We start from the raw sequence: 15,799 nt of genomic DNA on the forward strand, positions 1-15,799 counted from the left end.
GAGATATGTTCTACTTTTTCCTAATTCTGGTAAAATGGAGGACAGCAGCAAGACTTTGAGGATATCTAAGTTGTAAAACGGACATAAGGACATCACCAATAAGCTGGACTCCAGAAAGCTCTGTCTAGGATTTTATTAGACTGCTTTTTCCCCCAATATACCTGTTTTGGAAGATTGAGACAAAAAGGCACGAACTCACATTAAATTAACAAGGTAATCTAATCAGTTCTACAAAGTGTATTTTGTAAAAGAAGTAGCACTAGGAACCAACCAAAATAAGTCAGGGAGTCCCGGCAGGGACTGTAAGAGAACTTGGGAAGATATACACATGCCCACAATACTGGCCCTGTCCCTGACCTCTCTCTGTGAGAGAAGGCCAGACCCCAGCACCGCCCCTCCTTACCCCTTACAGAGGCGCTGCTGCTTCAAACTGCGACTCCGACACTGGAAATCTGATGGAAGCAGCTGGTCTGAAGGGGCATAGCACGACCTCAAGTACTACCCCTGGAGTTGAGCCTTTCATCATAAACCTCTCTGGGTGCTAGTCAGTGCTAGTCAGGATGTGGGTGAGAAGGTAAGGGGGATACTTAAAAGAAGCCAACACTGTTGCTCAGCAGCAATACTATCCGTGGGGATAGAAGAGACCAGGGATACCCCTTCTTATGTTCCTGTGGGCTGGAGCCCCAGATCCAGCTGACCTCAGGAAATTCTAGCTCTGCTCATGTGGATGCTTTCAAACTGGGGCAACAGATGGAGATGGGAGAAGCCAGAGAAAAGCCAGATAAAAAGCAAGCCCCCACCAGAGTTGGAGTGGTATGTGTGGATCTCAGAGAACAGCTGAAGCAAGGAGACTTAACACTTGCTGACCCTCAAACCACATAACTGGTTAGAACATCACAGTTCATTTCTCCCAGGTTATCCCCCTTTGAACTTAGTTGATGAATGAAGAAGGGAACACTTTAAGCACAAATATAATTATACCTAATAGAGAGCTTGTAGGAAAACATTTACATTTTTCTCCAATAGGAATGCTTCACTTTCCCAAATAGATGCTACCAGCAGCTGGGAATCCTAAGAACCAACTGAACTGCCCCAGATCCATTACTATAGGCCCTGCAAGGTGAGGAGACTGGAAGGAAGGTGTAACAGGACATTTCCTAGTCCCAAAGAGGACTCAATGAAGGTAGGAGATGACCACACTGAGGGGTCTGAGTCTGTCCACTGTTGCCCCAAGAGGGTCACAGGGAAGCATCCATTAGGATGCCACAGGTGCCATCCTATGAAACACTCCCTTATTGCACTTAGAAATCAGTAAGGCAAAACAAACTGACAACAACATAAGGATAAATGGTCCCATCCTACTTCTCGCTCCCTCAACACAGATTTGGTCTCTTAACCAGCCACTGCACGAAGACTAGAATGGGCTTGGATCACAACACACTGGGCTAACATACTTCACAAGGCTTGGGAAATGTCAGGTGACACCGGAGTTATCTCTGATTTTTCTGCTGGGAAGGCATACTTGGGTTCTGCCAACTTGTACACAACTGTGAAACACTGAGTAGCTTCTACCTCCCCTGGAGTCTGGACTTTTTCACAGGCCTCCTTTGGTAGAGTTCTAGACTATGATAGCTGCTTGCTTCTGACTTTTGATTGTCCAGGACAGAACTCAGCATGGGGGTGGGATGAGCTGAGTTCCTGATCCCCAAATTCCTTTCCAGCAACTGGAGACAAGGGGAACATGTTCTGCTGGGGAAAAGCTTTTTGCATGCTCATTTTGTGCAGCATGAAAAGATCAGGACCCTTGTGTCCTAACCGGCCTCAAAGGCAGAGGACAGGAATCTAAGAAAGCACACAGAAAAGAGGATTATTGCTGAGTGACAGCACCAGCCCAAAAGGGAAGAGGAGCATGGACATATAGAGCTCCTCCAGTGGTGGGTGGGGGAGAGGAGGGGCAGACTAATTAGTACATATGGGGCTGACTCAACTCTAAGGGCCACACTGGACAGGTCTCTCCAGATGGAGAACTGACCCAGGCCTACTGTGGACTCTGCAAGGTTCAGACAGAGTGGGCAACAGGAGGGCCAAGAAACCACAGGTGTCTCCATAAGACTAGTGACCAGAGATGCAATGCCTGGGGCAGGGGTTATCTGTATTTGTTAAATTTTTAAAACAGACTGGCTGGCCCTGGGTACTAGGCACCTCCTTGGTGCCTACGGCTCATTAACAATGGGTTACTGAGAGCAGAGATCAGAGTTATGAAGCCACACTGCTGTTCTGTGGAACTGGAGGAAAAAACTGTATTTCTAACTCATCTCTCCCCAGGTGAGCACTCAAAATTGCAAAGATCTGTCCATGAAGCAAAATACCTCAGTTTATCCCAAGGTTGAAAACAAATGAACTTAAATCATTTAAATCACCACATCACAAAAGGCAGCTATTTTGAAAGACTAAAAATGTCACTTGGGAATAAAGGAAGGGGTGCTGGGGGTGGGGGGACACACAGAAATGGGTTGAGAACAAAATGGTTGGAGAGGGAGGAGCTGTAAATACAGCAACCTACACGCCATACATCTCAGAGGAGCAGGCTCCTGCACACACGGGCTTCATAATACCAGACGGTCTATTTGTTCACAATATTACAGGGCATCTAGAATTAGCTACAGTAAGGGATCGAAAGTTGCCTGAAGAATGGGCACAGAAAGGCTGCGTCCGAAGATGGCCTGTCACTCGGGAGGGTGGAGCTGCTGGGCCTTCCTGTTGACCACTGTCTTGCAAAACTAGAAGAAAAATACAATTATTAAGGAAGCAACAGAGGAAAATAGAAACACACTATAAATCATCATTGATGGAGGAATTTCAAAAGGCGGAAAGATGCCATTTGGGGGTCAGGGGAGGAAACAAGGTCCAAGCCGGTGGCATTGCAGCAATCCAGTTAATTCTGCCTTATCTCCCAGAATTTCTCAAGCATAAGAGGCAAGGAGAGCGGGCCGAGGTTTGCATTACTGCCGGTAGGACCCCAGGCCTCCTCAGCTCCTTAGTATTAGAGGACCACGAGATTTTACTTGATAAAAAAATTTTCTCTCAGAGCTTAATAGGAATTAGGGCCAAGTTTTTAATTCCATGACCCAGCCCACTGTGAGCTGCTGGAATACCAGCAAGCCTAGAGGTAGGCAGGGTACTGAGAGCTAAGAGAAGGATGGGGCTTGTAAAAGAGTGGCAGCATGAAACAGGAACAATGTCTGAAAGACGCTGCCTCTGATGAGGATACCTACTTAGTACGGGATCAGGAGCTTTAAAGAGGAAGGCAGTGAAGCACGAGACACAATGATGAACCCTAGGAAAAGCTGTCTGGCCAGCAGAATTTCCAAGGGCAGGGCAGCGAATGCTGGCAGCTGGGAGCCAGGAACTAGCTCTGGCACAGGGCTATAGGGAGTACCCTGAATGCCAACTTCAACCTGAAATGGCTCTGGTTACGAGAGGAAGAATTAGTTGCAGTTAAGCTTCAGTTCTGTGTCTACTGCCCTAACCCAGCCCCACTTCTCACCACTGAGTCTATGTGTCTGGGCAGTTCATTCTAAAATCACATGTCCCTGAAATGTTCTAATAGTCACAACATCTTTCAATGGAAGCCTAAGAGCTGTTTAGTATGGCAGTCCTCACTATTAATGGAGGATAGGACGAGGAAGGAAGCGAGTTTCCTGACTCCATAGTGAGTTGCTAAGGCCCTGAGGACCCAAACAAATTTTTACGTCAAAGGAGATGCAAAGGGACAGATTCAGTACATACAGTGCAGAAGGGGAGGGGTGCCTTTAGTCATCCGCAGTCATTCCTTTCACTGGGTCCTTTTGTCTCATCTGGAACAGAAAAAAACCAGGAAAAACTGAAGGCTCTCACTGCTGATGGAACTCCAACACAAATACATTCTGCCTTCTCTTCAGTCCTTAAAGAGGGTGGAGCATTTTTTGTGCACAAAGCAAATCAGAAGAGTAGAATTCTGCACATAGCCAAAGCCATGCCATTTATAGCTCCATGTCACTGGTTCCACCGTCCATGATTTCTGTTCCTCTCCCTGCATCCCAGTGCTGGGGTGCGGCCCTTAAGCTCCTCTCTTCATTCATTCATTCATTCAACAAATACCTATGAAGCAACTCTTTTGTGCTAGGAACTGCACAAAACTGCTTCAGGCCTGAGAATTTGGCAGTGAACCAAAACAGACCAGGTCTCTCCTTCTGGTGCTTAACACTCTGGGGTGAAGCAGGGGAGAACAAACAAGTATATGTCAGGTAGGGCTGAGGACTGCTGAGATGGAGAATGACCCTGGGGAAATGGGCTGTGGAGAAAGCCTCTCTGATAACTGAGGTTGAGTAGAGACCCAAAGAAGTGGGGGAAAGTCCTGTGGCTTTCCAGAGAGAGCATTGGGGAGAAGTGGTCCAGGCGGCAGGAACAGCGATTCCCTTTCCTGGGCTCTACTGAGAGGCTCCGCAGTCAATCAGGTGGGCAGAGGGTGGCACAAGAAGGAAGGGGCTGAAAGTGCAGGGGGCGTAGATCTCAGCTTAGCAGAAGTGCGAGGCTGCTAGAAAACAGGATGGGGTCTTCTCTGGAAGCCCTGAGTGGCCCCTGTCAACTGCACCTTCCAAGCAAAAGTGGACACAACTTGTGGGGATACCGTGGAAGTGATCTCTCTCAAGTCCTTTCCAATTTGAAAGTTCCATTCTGTTTGCAGAATGCCTATAATGTGTATTTTAACTTCCCATTAGATATTTCGTCACTATGCATGAGTTTTTCTGCTCGACTTTCATTCTTTCTTCATTCAACAAATTTTAAGCACCTCAGGGAATGACCTCTGGAATCAAACTCCCTGGACTGTATTCTGGTGCCATGACAAAGTGTGTGACCCTGAGCAAGTGACTTCACTGCACTCTAAGCCTCAGTCTGTATAATAATAAAACAGAGACAATAAAAGTACCTATGTAAGTGGTTGTTGATGATTAAATAAAGATATTTGTGGAGAGTACTTAGCAAAGCTGAGTGCTTGGCATGGAGTATGCACTCAGGCCATGTTTATGTGCTGTTTCTGCAACATCCTGCAGCAGAGGGGATGTGTGTGTCCCACAAGCTCTGAAGAACCTGGACTTCTACGCCACCTTCCTCCTCAGAGTTCTGTTTTGGTCACTAAAACTTTAATATTTCCCCATTTTGCAGAGATTCTACCTCAGAAGCAGTAGTTCTCCACTAGGAAATATTTTCAAAATACTCTTCCCGCCATATTTCAAACTCCTGTTCATTGTTCACACTCCCTGTTTCCCCCCCAACTATTATAATCAGTGAGTCCGTGTGGAACCTGGGCATGGTAAAAAAAAAAAAAAAATTCTCCTGCTCCTCCCCAGAGGTTCCCATATTCTCTCCCTATTGACAGCTTTTATCAGAATTACATCAAATATCTTAGCTTGGTCTTTTAGGCCAGAGTTTCCTACTTGAGCAAAATAATTGCCCAAGCTACTTGTAGATTCTTGGGCCTCAGATCTGATAGGTCAGAATCTATAGGAGACAGACAGACATTGAGTCATAAAATCAGTTTTTGTTTTTTTTTTAAGATTTTATTTATATATTCATGAGAGACAGAGAAGACAGAGACAAGGGCAGAGGGAGAAGCAGGTTCCTTGCAGGGAGCCCAATGTGGGATTCAATCCCCAGACCTCAGGTTCACGCCCTGAGCCAAAGCAGACACTCAACGGCTGAGCCACCCAGGTGTCCCAATAAAATCAGTCTTATAAGCCTCACTTTTCCTCATCCCCAGCAAAGATCCACTGTGTCCAACAGGAAGGTCTATTTGCTGACACCAAGCCAGTATGTGCTCATTCCTAGCTCCACCTGTAGATCTAAACTCACTTTCATGAATATCTTTAAGTTTTTAAAAAATTCACTAAGTCATCTCTACCCTCAATGTGGGGCTCGAACTCACAACCCTGAGATCAAGAGTTGCATGTTCCTCCAATTGAGCCAGCTAGGCACCCCACGAATGATAACTTTTGATTTTTATTTTTCCTCTAATTTCAGTTATTAATTAATGTCCATTAATATATTACTTTACAGGAGTTTAACAAATTCAAGATTTTTCAATGTGACAGATCTGTTAAGGATAAAGGCATTGTCCTATTTTAATTTTCTTTATTTTTCTTTATTTTTTTATTTTTAAAGAAATTTTTTATTTTTAAACGTTTATTTATTTATTCATGAGAGATGCACAGAGAGAGGCAGAGTCATAGGCAGAAGGAAAAGCAGGCTCCCTGTGGGAAGCCTGATACAGAACTCAATCCCAGGACCGTGGGATCACAACCTGAGCCAAAGGCAGATGTTCAACCACTGAACCACCCAGGTCCCTCTTTATTTTAAATATTTTATTTGAAAGCAATGTGTATACCCAACGTGGGACTCAAACTCAGAACCCTGAGATCAAGAGTCACACACTCAAACTGAGGCAGCCAGGCTCCCCCTGCACTGTCATATTTTTAAAAAGACAAAACATTTACCTTGTAATGCTAGGTTGGAATTGGAAGTATTTGTGTGAACATAGTATGCAAGACAGAGGGACAAATAACCATAGATGTAAAAGTACCCCAACTCTGCCTATGAGAAGGCCTGGGAGCAGCAGCACCCCAACAGTCAGGAATACACCTTGCATCCTTCATTGAAAGGAGCCAAGGCTCCTTAGAAATATAGCTGGTCCTGGGGCTCTGTCATGGAAAGACAAAGATGAGCCTGTGATACTCTGTTGTGCCTCAGGTGGGCAGAGGTAACCTCACCAGTAACTGGACAGAAAGACCGCTGGAATACAATGAAAGGATACCAAATATCTGCAACATTCTGGCCTAACATATATAAACTGGATCTAATCACACAGAATCACTGGACAAACCCAAACTGAAAGACATTCTACAGAATAACTTGCCTTTAACCTTCAAAAGCATCAAGCACCAGGAAAACAGGCATTGAGCCAGATTGAGACACTGAAGGGTATAGTGTGGGGCTCTTGAGCTCTATCCTCTGCTTCAGGGGAATGGGATCTCTGGACCAAGATGTATCTAGGAATTTTTGTATTCCTGTTTTCTGTAGGTTTGAAATTCTTTTCAGAAGAAATTTTTTTAAAAAATTGAAGTACAGGGATCCCTGGGTGGTGCAGCGGTTTGGCGCCTGCCTTTGGCCCAGGGCGCGATCTTGGAGACCCGGGATCGAATCCCACGTCGGGCTCCCGATGCATGGAGCCTGCTTCTCTCTCTGCCTGTGTGTCTGCCTCTCTCTCTCAGTGTGACTATCATAAATAAATAAAAAATTTAAAAAAATATTTTAAAAAAATTGAAGTACAGCTGATGTGCAACATTAAGTCAGTTTCAATGTACATGTAGTGATTTGATAATTAGAAACGTTAGGAAATCCTCGCCGCATAAGTGTAGTTGCATCCAGTCACCATACAGAGTTATTACACTACTGTTGACTGTTATTCCCTGAGCTGTACTTTTCATCCTGTGACTTGTTTTACTTTTTTTTAAGATTTTATTTTTTTTTCAATTCATGAGAGACACAGAGAAAGAGAGGCAGAGACATAGGCAGAGGGAGAAGCAGGCTCCTTGCAGGGAGCCCGATGTGGGACTCGATCCCGGGACTCCAGGATCACACCCTGAGCCGAAGGCAGATGCTTAACCACTGAGCCATCCAGGCATCCCTGGTGCTTTTTTTTTTTTTTATATAACTGAAAGTTCATACATCGTAATCCCCTTCACTTATTTCACCCACCCCTTTCCCACCTCCTCTCTGAGAACCACCAGTTTGTTCTCTGTATTTATGAGTCTGTTTCTGTTTCTCATTTGTTTGTTCATTTGTTTTGTCTTTTAGATTTCAGATATAAGTGAGATTATATGGTATTTGTCTTTTTCTGACTTATTTCACTTAGTATCACACCTTTTAGGGTCCATCCATACTGTCATAGTATAAGATTTCATTCTTTTTTATGGCTGATACACCATAACACACACCCCATCTTCTTTATCCATTTATCTATTGATGGACACTTAGGTTGTTTCTGTATCTAGGCTTCAAAATATATTTTTTTTAAAATACAAAAATGTGCTCATTAAATGTTTGCTTGTTAATGAACCATTCACAGGGATGCCCGGGTGGCTCAGTTGTTGAGCATCTGCCTTTGGCTCAGGGCGTGATTCCAGGGTCCTGGGATTGAGTCCTGCCTCAGGCTCCCTATAGGGAGCCCGCTTCTCCCTCTGCCTGTATCTCTGCCTCTTTCTCTGTGTCTCTCATGAATGAGTGAATAAATAAATACATTTTAAAAAATATCATAGAGAAAAATGACCATTCACATAAACTTTTAATTTCAGAGAAGCTGAGATTTAATATAGGGAAGCAAAGCTCCTTGGGCCTCAACCAGATCCATGTATACTATAAAAGCTTACTGCCTTGTTTTAATTTACTAGCCCAAAGCCAGGTCCCGTTTGCTACTGCTTAAGATACAACTTCCTATCAGGGAAGCTAATAGCTTCCCCTACTCACAGAGACAAGGTCACTTCAGAGGTTGCCACTGAAATAAAAATACATTATTTCATTCTTATCATGAAATATTCTAAGAATGCTTATTTCCTATTTCCTGGGGCCTATATGACACCATGAGATTTTATCTGATGTTTGTTCCTCAGATCAAGCTACTGCAGGCTATGTATATACATATAGTCAAGGAATATGAAAATAGAAACTCTAATCTTGGTTTGTTTGTTTTTTGCTGATTTTCTCTAGGGAATAAGGCCAGGGGTTGGAAGAAAGGGACTTTTATTCAACTAGTTTTATTTATTTACATGGACTTCCATTTTTTTGCTTTTCTATATATTTTTTAAGGATTTTGTTTATTTTTTTAAAAATATTTTATTGTTTTTAAAGAAATCTCTACACCCAACATGGAGCTCAAACTCACAACCCCAAGATCAAGAGTTGCATGCTCTAGTAAATAAGCCAGCCAAGTGCCCCTATTTTTCTATAGCTTTCGAACATTGTTTTTATTATTAAGTATGAAATAGTCCTTTGATTAAAACAAAAACAAAAACAAACTAGTGGGGCACCTGGGTGGCTCAGCGGTTGAGCATCAGCCTTCAGTTCAGGGCATGATCCCAGGGTCCTGGGACTGAGTCCCACATCGGGTTCCCCACAGGAGGCCTGCTTCTCCCTCTGCCTATGTCTCTGCTTATCTCTGTCTCTCACAAATAAATAAATAAAATCTTAAAAAAAAAAAAAAAAAAAAACACCTAGTAAAAGTATCAATGTCATTATCCCGGTAATGATGCTGTTAGTTTAGCAATATGTTTGCCATTGGGAGAAGTGGATCTCTGTGCATTATTTCTTATAATTCCATGTAAATCTTACAATCATTTCAAAATAAAAAGTTCAAAAAAAAATAAAGCTAGTAAAAAAAAAATCAGTTTAAGGCACTGAAAAGCAACCACAGACCAAACATTCCTGAAGGAACAGATATGAGTCACATGCAGAATTGTTTTTAGAACCTCCTTAAAAAGCCCTTTGGAAAAGAAATTTGGTAATAAATAATAAGAGTCTTAAATTCTCTAATTCCACTTGTGGAATTTATTCTAAGGAAATAATCTTAATCCAAATCCAAATAGTAATCCCAAAAACTGAGTGCACAAAAATTTTCATTACAGCATTATTTGTAGCAGTGAGCACCTGGAAACATGAAGGAAAATCCATTATAGGGCAATGAAAGAATACAGAGCAATATGTATACTGTAGTCAGAAACATGTATCTGAAGAAACTCTTTCAGTGGGAAACTTTGTATTTGTTATGATCTTATATATTTGTTTAGAGGAAAAAGTAGGATATACATTTGGCCCATATAGTATGACCATAACTAAGTAAAATAAAAGTGTGTAGAAAGACTTAAAAATGTTTTAGAGCTTGTCTTTAAAGGTTTTATTTATGTATTTTATTTGAGAGAGAGAGAACGCGTGTGCACCATCAAGTAGGGGGAGAGGCAGAAGCAGAGGGACAGAATCTCAAGCAGACTGTGTTGAACAAAGAGCCTGATGCTGGGGCTCAATCCCATGACCCTGAGACCACGAAACCTGAGTTGAATGCCAAGAGTCAGACGCTCAACCGTCTGAGCAACCCAGGTGCCCCTAGAGGTTGTTTTAAACACTCAGAGTACAAGTGATTTCTTTCTGCTTTTCACTACTAAAAAAAAAAAAAAAAAAAAAAAAAAAAGTTTAATGTTTATATATTACCTTAATATTGAAAAATGATACTGTACCTAAAAAGAAAATAAAGTTACTTCCATATTTCAAGGCGTTGGCTAATGTTCCAGGTGATCTGCCCTGGGGTTAGTCACTGTTGAGCAGATGAAGGAGAATTTAGAATCCACAAAACAACATCACCCTCCAAATACAGGGATCCCTCAGCCTCAAGAGACTGAGCTAGCTCTGCCCTCTGCATGTGCTACTGGAATCTCACTCTCTGCTCTCCTGTGGCCTGGCACTGAGTGGTTTCTCTTTATCAGCTTAATTCTCCAAACTTCTATCTACCCCAATCACAAACTGGAAACTTTGGGGAATAGTGTCCTTCCAGGCATTTCATAGCACAGGGACACTTACACAGTCTCTGGGTAACCAGTTCAGAGTTTGAGACTCAAAATCTAACAATGGTGGTGATACATCATCCATCTGTCAGAAAGCCATAGGATGGAGCAAGGGACTTCTATATCAAGATTCAGGAGATGAGGAAAGACAGGCACACTGACATGCAAGCATATGGACAGGGAGACTGATGACAAGGAGGCTCAGAGACAGCCCCCAAGGTTGGCCAGCAGAGCAAGGGGGTCATGCAGCCTCTCAGCTACATCCCGAAGGAATGGGCTATGGAAGGACCAGAGGAATCATGGAGCCAACAGGGATGAGAAGGAAGCTCCACAAGGGAAGGCTGGGAAGAAAATGCTGCAGAATTTTATTCATGTACTCTGACACATGTATCTCTGGTGTTTTTAAGCAAATGTTCTAGAGGCCAGTAAATCATGAGTTTTATCCCAGGGTCATTATCTATAGCGTTAGTGGCCAAAGGCCCAGGAGGCACTTGTTCACTGAACTAGAAGGTATCCTCAGCTTCTTGGAGCCTCAGTTTCTCTTATCTATAAAATGAAAATAATATTACAGCACAGGCTGACATGATGATTTGATGACATAATTCATAGAAAATGCTGACCACACACAACAGGGGTACAGTAAAACCTCAATACGGTATTGGCTTCTATTAGTAATAAAAATATTTTTATTACTACCATGTTCAATAGATAGTGAGTTCCCCATTAGAGGAGGTGATCAAGCACAAGCTGGAGGGGAAGCTGCAGAGAGGACTCAAACACTGGACATGCAATTGGACTAAGTGACCTTTAAGGTGCCTTCTTCCCAACTTTGAGATTATGAGTCTCTTAAGAGAGCAAGAGCAAAGGAGAGGGAGAAAAAGGGAAGAAGGGAGAGAGACAGATGAACAGACACTGCTCTCCTACAGGCACACATTTCCTGACATTTTTCTTTTTACGGCAAAGGACTAATCTCTTGATCTCTTGTTTCTCAAATCCTTGAGCCTCATCCAAGAATGGTGAGCCCACCTTCCCAAAGGGACTAGAGTTATAGTAGTGGTGACTGTGACCTTATAGTCATAATTCACACACAAAAAAATCCACCCACGCTAGATTACTATGCATTAATAAAAAAATAAGGGTCATAATTCTGATTGCAAATTTATAGTTAATCATGACAGATTTTAACACGCATTTATTGCTATTCCTCCCCTAAACCCTACTACAATGATAATAAAGGAATAAGTGAAAGATGTAAAAACACAAAGACAACAAGAACAGAGGAGACAACAGCAGATAAGAGAGGGTAGCAACATTCTGGAAGATGAAATATGGACGGATGAGTAGTGACTAATTTGCAGAGCAGCAGGACTTAAGTGCTTGTGAGGAGGGGAGCGAAGGACAGACCTATTTGTGCTGCAGGTTCTCCAAAGCCTCGGGAACTGGAAGCATCAAGTATCTTAGAGGGTGGGAGGGCAGGAGGAGCTGAAAACAGGGGACTTATTTGAAAGTGAGAATAAAGAAGTTTGGCTGAGGCACCTGGGTGGAGCATTAGGTTAAGTGTCTGCCTTCAGCTCAGGTCATGATCTCAGGGACCTGGGATTGCGCCCCATGTCAGGCTCTCTGCTCAGCAGGGAATCTGCTTCTTCCTCTCCCCATGCTCATGCTCTCTATTTCTCTCTCAAATAAATAAATAAAATCTTAAAAAAAAAAAAAACCCAAAGAAAACAAAATTATTAAAGACTAAACAAATACATAAAATGTTTTGAAATTCAATAGATGAGAGAGAAGTTAACATTGGAAAGTATCTTCCAAAAAGCAGACAAGGGCAGCCCAGGTGACTCAGCAGTTTAGCGCCTCCTTCAGCCCAGGGCCTGATCCTAGAGACCAGGGATTGGGTCCCACATCGGGCTCCCTGCATGGAGCCTGCTTCTCCCTCTGCCTGTGTTTGTGCCCCTCTCTCTGTGTCTCTCATGAATACATAAAATAAAATCTTAAAAAAAAAAAAAAAAAAAAGCAGACAAAAAAGGAAAGAAACCATAACTAAGTCAATTCATGAGGTCTGACTTCTAACTCCTAATAAAAATTCCAGAAAAAGGACAAAGAAAACAAAGGGGAGGAAATTATGACAAAAAGAGAGAGAAATTGCAATATAAAACATTTTCTAAAACTGAGGAGACCTTGGGGCACCTGGGTGGCTCAGTCAGTTGAGCGGCTGGCTCTGGATTTCAGCTCAGGCCCCCTGTTGGGCTCTGTGCTCAATGGGGACCCTGCTTCTCCCTCTCCCTCTGCTCCTCCCCACCCACGCTTGTGCACTCTCTCCCATAAATAAATAAAATATTTTTTAAAAAAACTAGGGGGACATTTAGAACCTTAGTTTTTAGAACTGAGAGGAAGCAAAATCAATGAGGTTGGACTACATCACTCGCATTATTACACAGCGTGCATCACACACCAACCAGACTGGATCACTGATGTAAAGACTCAAAAACAAAACTTAAGGACAGAGGTACATAAAACTAAGCTAACAAAAGGGAAGGAGACAATTAGTAACTTCTTAGCTTATTTTTTCCCTATTTATTTATTTATTTATTTATTTATTTATTTATTTATTCATAAGAGACACACAGAGAGAGAGAGAGGCAGAGACACAGGCAGAGGGAGAAGTAGGCTCCATGCAGGGAGCCCGATGCGGGACTCAATCACGGGACTCCAGAATCACGCCCTGGGCTGAAGGCAGGCGCTAAACCAGTGAGCCACCCAGGGATCCCCTTTTCCCAAGTTTTAATTTTTTTTTTATTTTTTATTTTTATTTTTTTGTTTTTTTTTTAAGATTTATTTATTCATTCAGAGAGAGAGAGGCAGAGACACAGGCAGAGGGAGAAGCGGGCTCCATGCAGGGAGCCCAACTTGGGACTCGATCTCGGGTCTCCAGGATCACGCCCTGGGCTGCAGGAGGCGCTAAACCGCTGCGCCACTGGGGCTGCCCCTTCCCAAGTTTTTATTTAAATTCCAGTTAGTTAACATACAGTGTAATATTAGTTTCAGGCTAACTTCTTAAAAAATCAAAGAGTTTTCCAAGAAAGGAAGGAATATCAGGAGCAGACTTAAGCGCTCAGTTGGGGAAAAGAATGACAAAGTTGTCATAATATAACACTAAATAATAAATTAACCCAAATTGTGATACTGGAGAAAAGAAAAGAGAATGTGAGTGGTAGGTGGGGTATAGGAATTAAATCTTCCATATGATAAGTCTACCATTAATATCTAAAGTGGAGAACTGAAGAATTAAGCACCTAAGTATATTCTTTGGAAATACAGGGGTAATTAACAAAAGAAACAATTATGAGAACTGCAAGGGGCTACTTTTGGGGTAGGGGGACTCCAGGCACAGGGCAGAGGAGGACAGCTTCTTCCTTGCAAGCTGGGATATCGTCTAAGTTTGAAAACTATAAAAATACTTCTGGAGGTAATGTTTTTGTTTATGGCAATGATTGTCATGATGATCTCACAGGTGTATACTTATCTGAAACTCATTAAGATGTATACTTAAATATGTGCACAGGGCGCCTGGGTGGTTCAGTTGGTTAAGCGTCCAACTTCTGGCTTCGGCTCAGGTGACGATCTCAGAGTAGTTAGATTCAGTTCTGCATCAGGTTCCTCACTGAGCATGGAGCCTGCTTAAGATTTTCTCTCTCTCCCTCTCCTTCTGCCAGCCCCCAACCCTGCTCACACACACACTCTCTAAAATAAATAAGCACAGTTTTCTTTTTTCTTTCTTTATTTTTCTTTTAAAGATTTTATTTATTCATGAGAGACACAGAGAAAGAGAGAGGCAGAGACATAGGCAGAAGGAAAAAGAGAGAGACAGAGAGAGAGAGAGAGAGAGTCTGAGACATAGGCAGAGGGAAAAGCAGGCTCCATGCAGGGAGCCCGACATGGGACTCGATCCTGGGATTCAGGATCATGCCCTGGGCCGAAGGCATTGCTAAACTGCTGAGCCACCCAGGCTGCCCTGTTTTTTGTTTTTTAAGATTTTATTTGTTTGAGAGAGAGAGAAAGAGAGCACAAGCAGAGGCAGGGACAGAGGGAAAGGGAAAGGGACAAGCAGACTCCCCGTTGAGCACAGAGCCAGATGTCGGGCTTGATCCCATGACCCAGAGATCATGACCTGAGAGCCTAAACTGAGAGTCTGATGCTTACCTGCCTGAGCCTCCCAAGCATCCCTGTGCAGCTTTCTTTTTTTTTTTAACATTTTTTTAAAAATTTATTTATGATAGTCACAGAGAGAAAGAGAGAGAGAGAGGCAGAGACACAGGCAGAGGGAGAAGCAGGCTCCATGCACCGGGAGCCCGACGTGGGATTCGATCCCAGGCCTCCAGGATTGCGCCCTGGGCCAAAGGCAGGCGCCAAACCGCTGCACCACCCAGGGATCCCCCTGTGCAGCTTTCTATATGTCAGTCATACTCCAAGAAAGTGTTTTTTTTTTTTTTAATTAAAAATAAAACTATAAAAATAAAACTTTGATAGAAAGACTTTTAGAAGGAGGAAAAAAAACCAAAAGACAACTAAGTCAGAGGTATAGTTAGCACACAAAGGTCCAGTACAGCCGCTAATGGGGTCAAAAGATGTCCCTCAATGACACAAACTTGGTTTTGCTTTCTCTTCCACTGCAAACTATTTAAAATTCCAATTCTTTTTTTTTTTTTTTTTTTTTTTTTTTATTTATGATAGAGAGAGAGAGAGGCAGAGACATAGGCAGAGGGAGAAGCAGGCTCCATGCACCGGGAGCCCGAAGTGGGATTCGATCCCGGGTCTCCAGGATCGCGCCCTGGGCCAAAGGCAGGCGCTAAACCGCTGCGCCACCCAGGGATCCCTAAAATTCCAATTCTAAAGTGGGTTTCCTGCATTTGCAGTTTTCCTGGAGGACAGTGGTCTTCTAGGTTTTTGGCACAATTCTCCACAGAATGGAGAAACATGCAGAGAGAGGCAGGGGGTTAAAAAAGACCTCCCTACTGGTGAGGGCTCCCAAACTTTGGGCCTGAGGGAGGCAGATCCAGTAGCTCCTCTGGGGAGTTTTTCCAGCTCCAGGAATTCAAATTGTACCCAAAGATAGAGAGGCTATCTGTAACCGCTTCCATGAATCCTGATTACTT

General features: G+C 43.0%; 1 protein-coding gene across 1 annotated transcript in view; it reads right to left on the minus strand.

The window, feature by feature from the left end:
• Positions 1 to 118: 118 nt before the first annotated feature.
• The window catches only part of PITPNA (phosphatidylinositol transfer protein alpha), a 42,934-nt gene continuing 27,253 nt past the window's right edge, over positions 119 to 15,799 (minus strand). Inside the window, exons 11-12 of the mRNA XM_025476175.3 lie at positions 3,790 to 3,857; positions 119 to 2,780 (exon numbers count right to left, since the gene is read on the minus strand). Of these exons, the coding sequence (XP_025331960.1) occupies positions 3,813 to 3,857 (45 nt within the window). The 3' untranslated portion in view covers positions 119 to 2,780; positions 3,790 to 3,812. The remainder of the gene's footprint in view (positions 2,781 to 3,789; positions 3,858 to 15,799) is intronic.

The sequence above is a fragment of the Canis lupus genome, chromosome 9 (genome assembly GCF_003254725.2).
Source record: "Canis lupus dingo isolate Sandy chromosome 9, ASM325472v2, whole genome shotgun sequence".
In the NCBI taxonomy this organism is placed as follows: domain Eukaryota; kingdom Metazoa; phylum Chordata; class Mammalia; order Carnivora; family Canidae; genus Canis; species Canis lupus.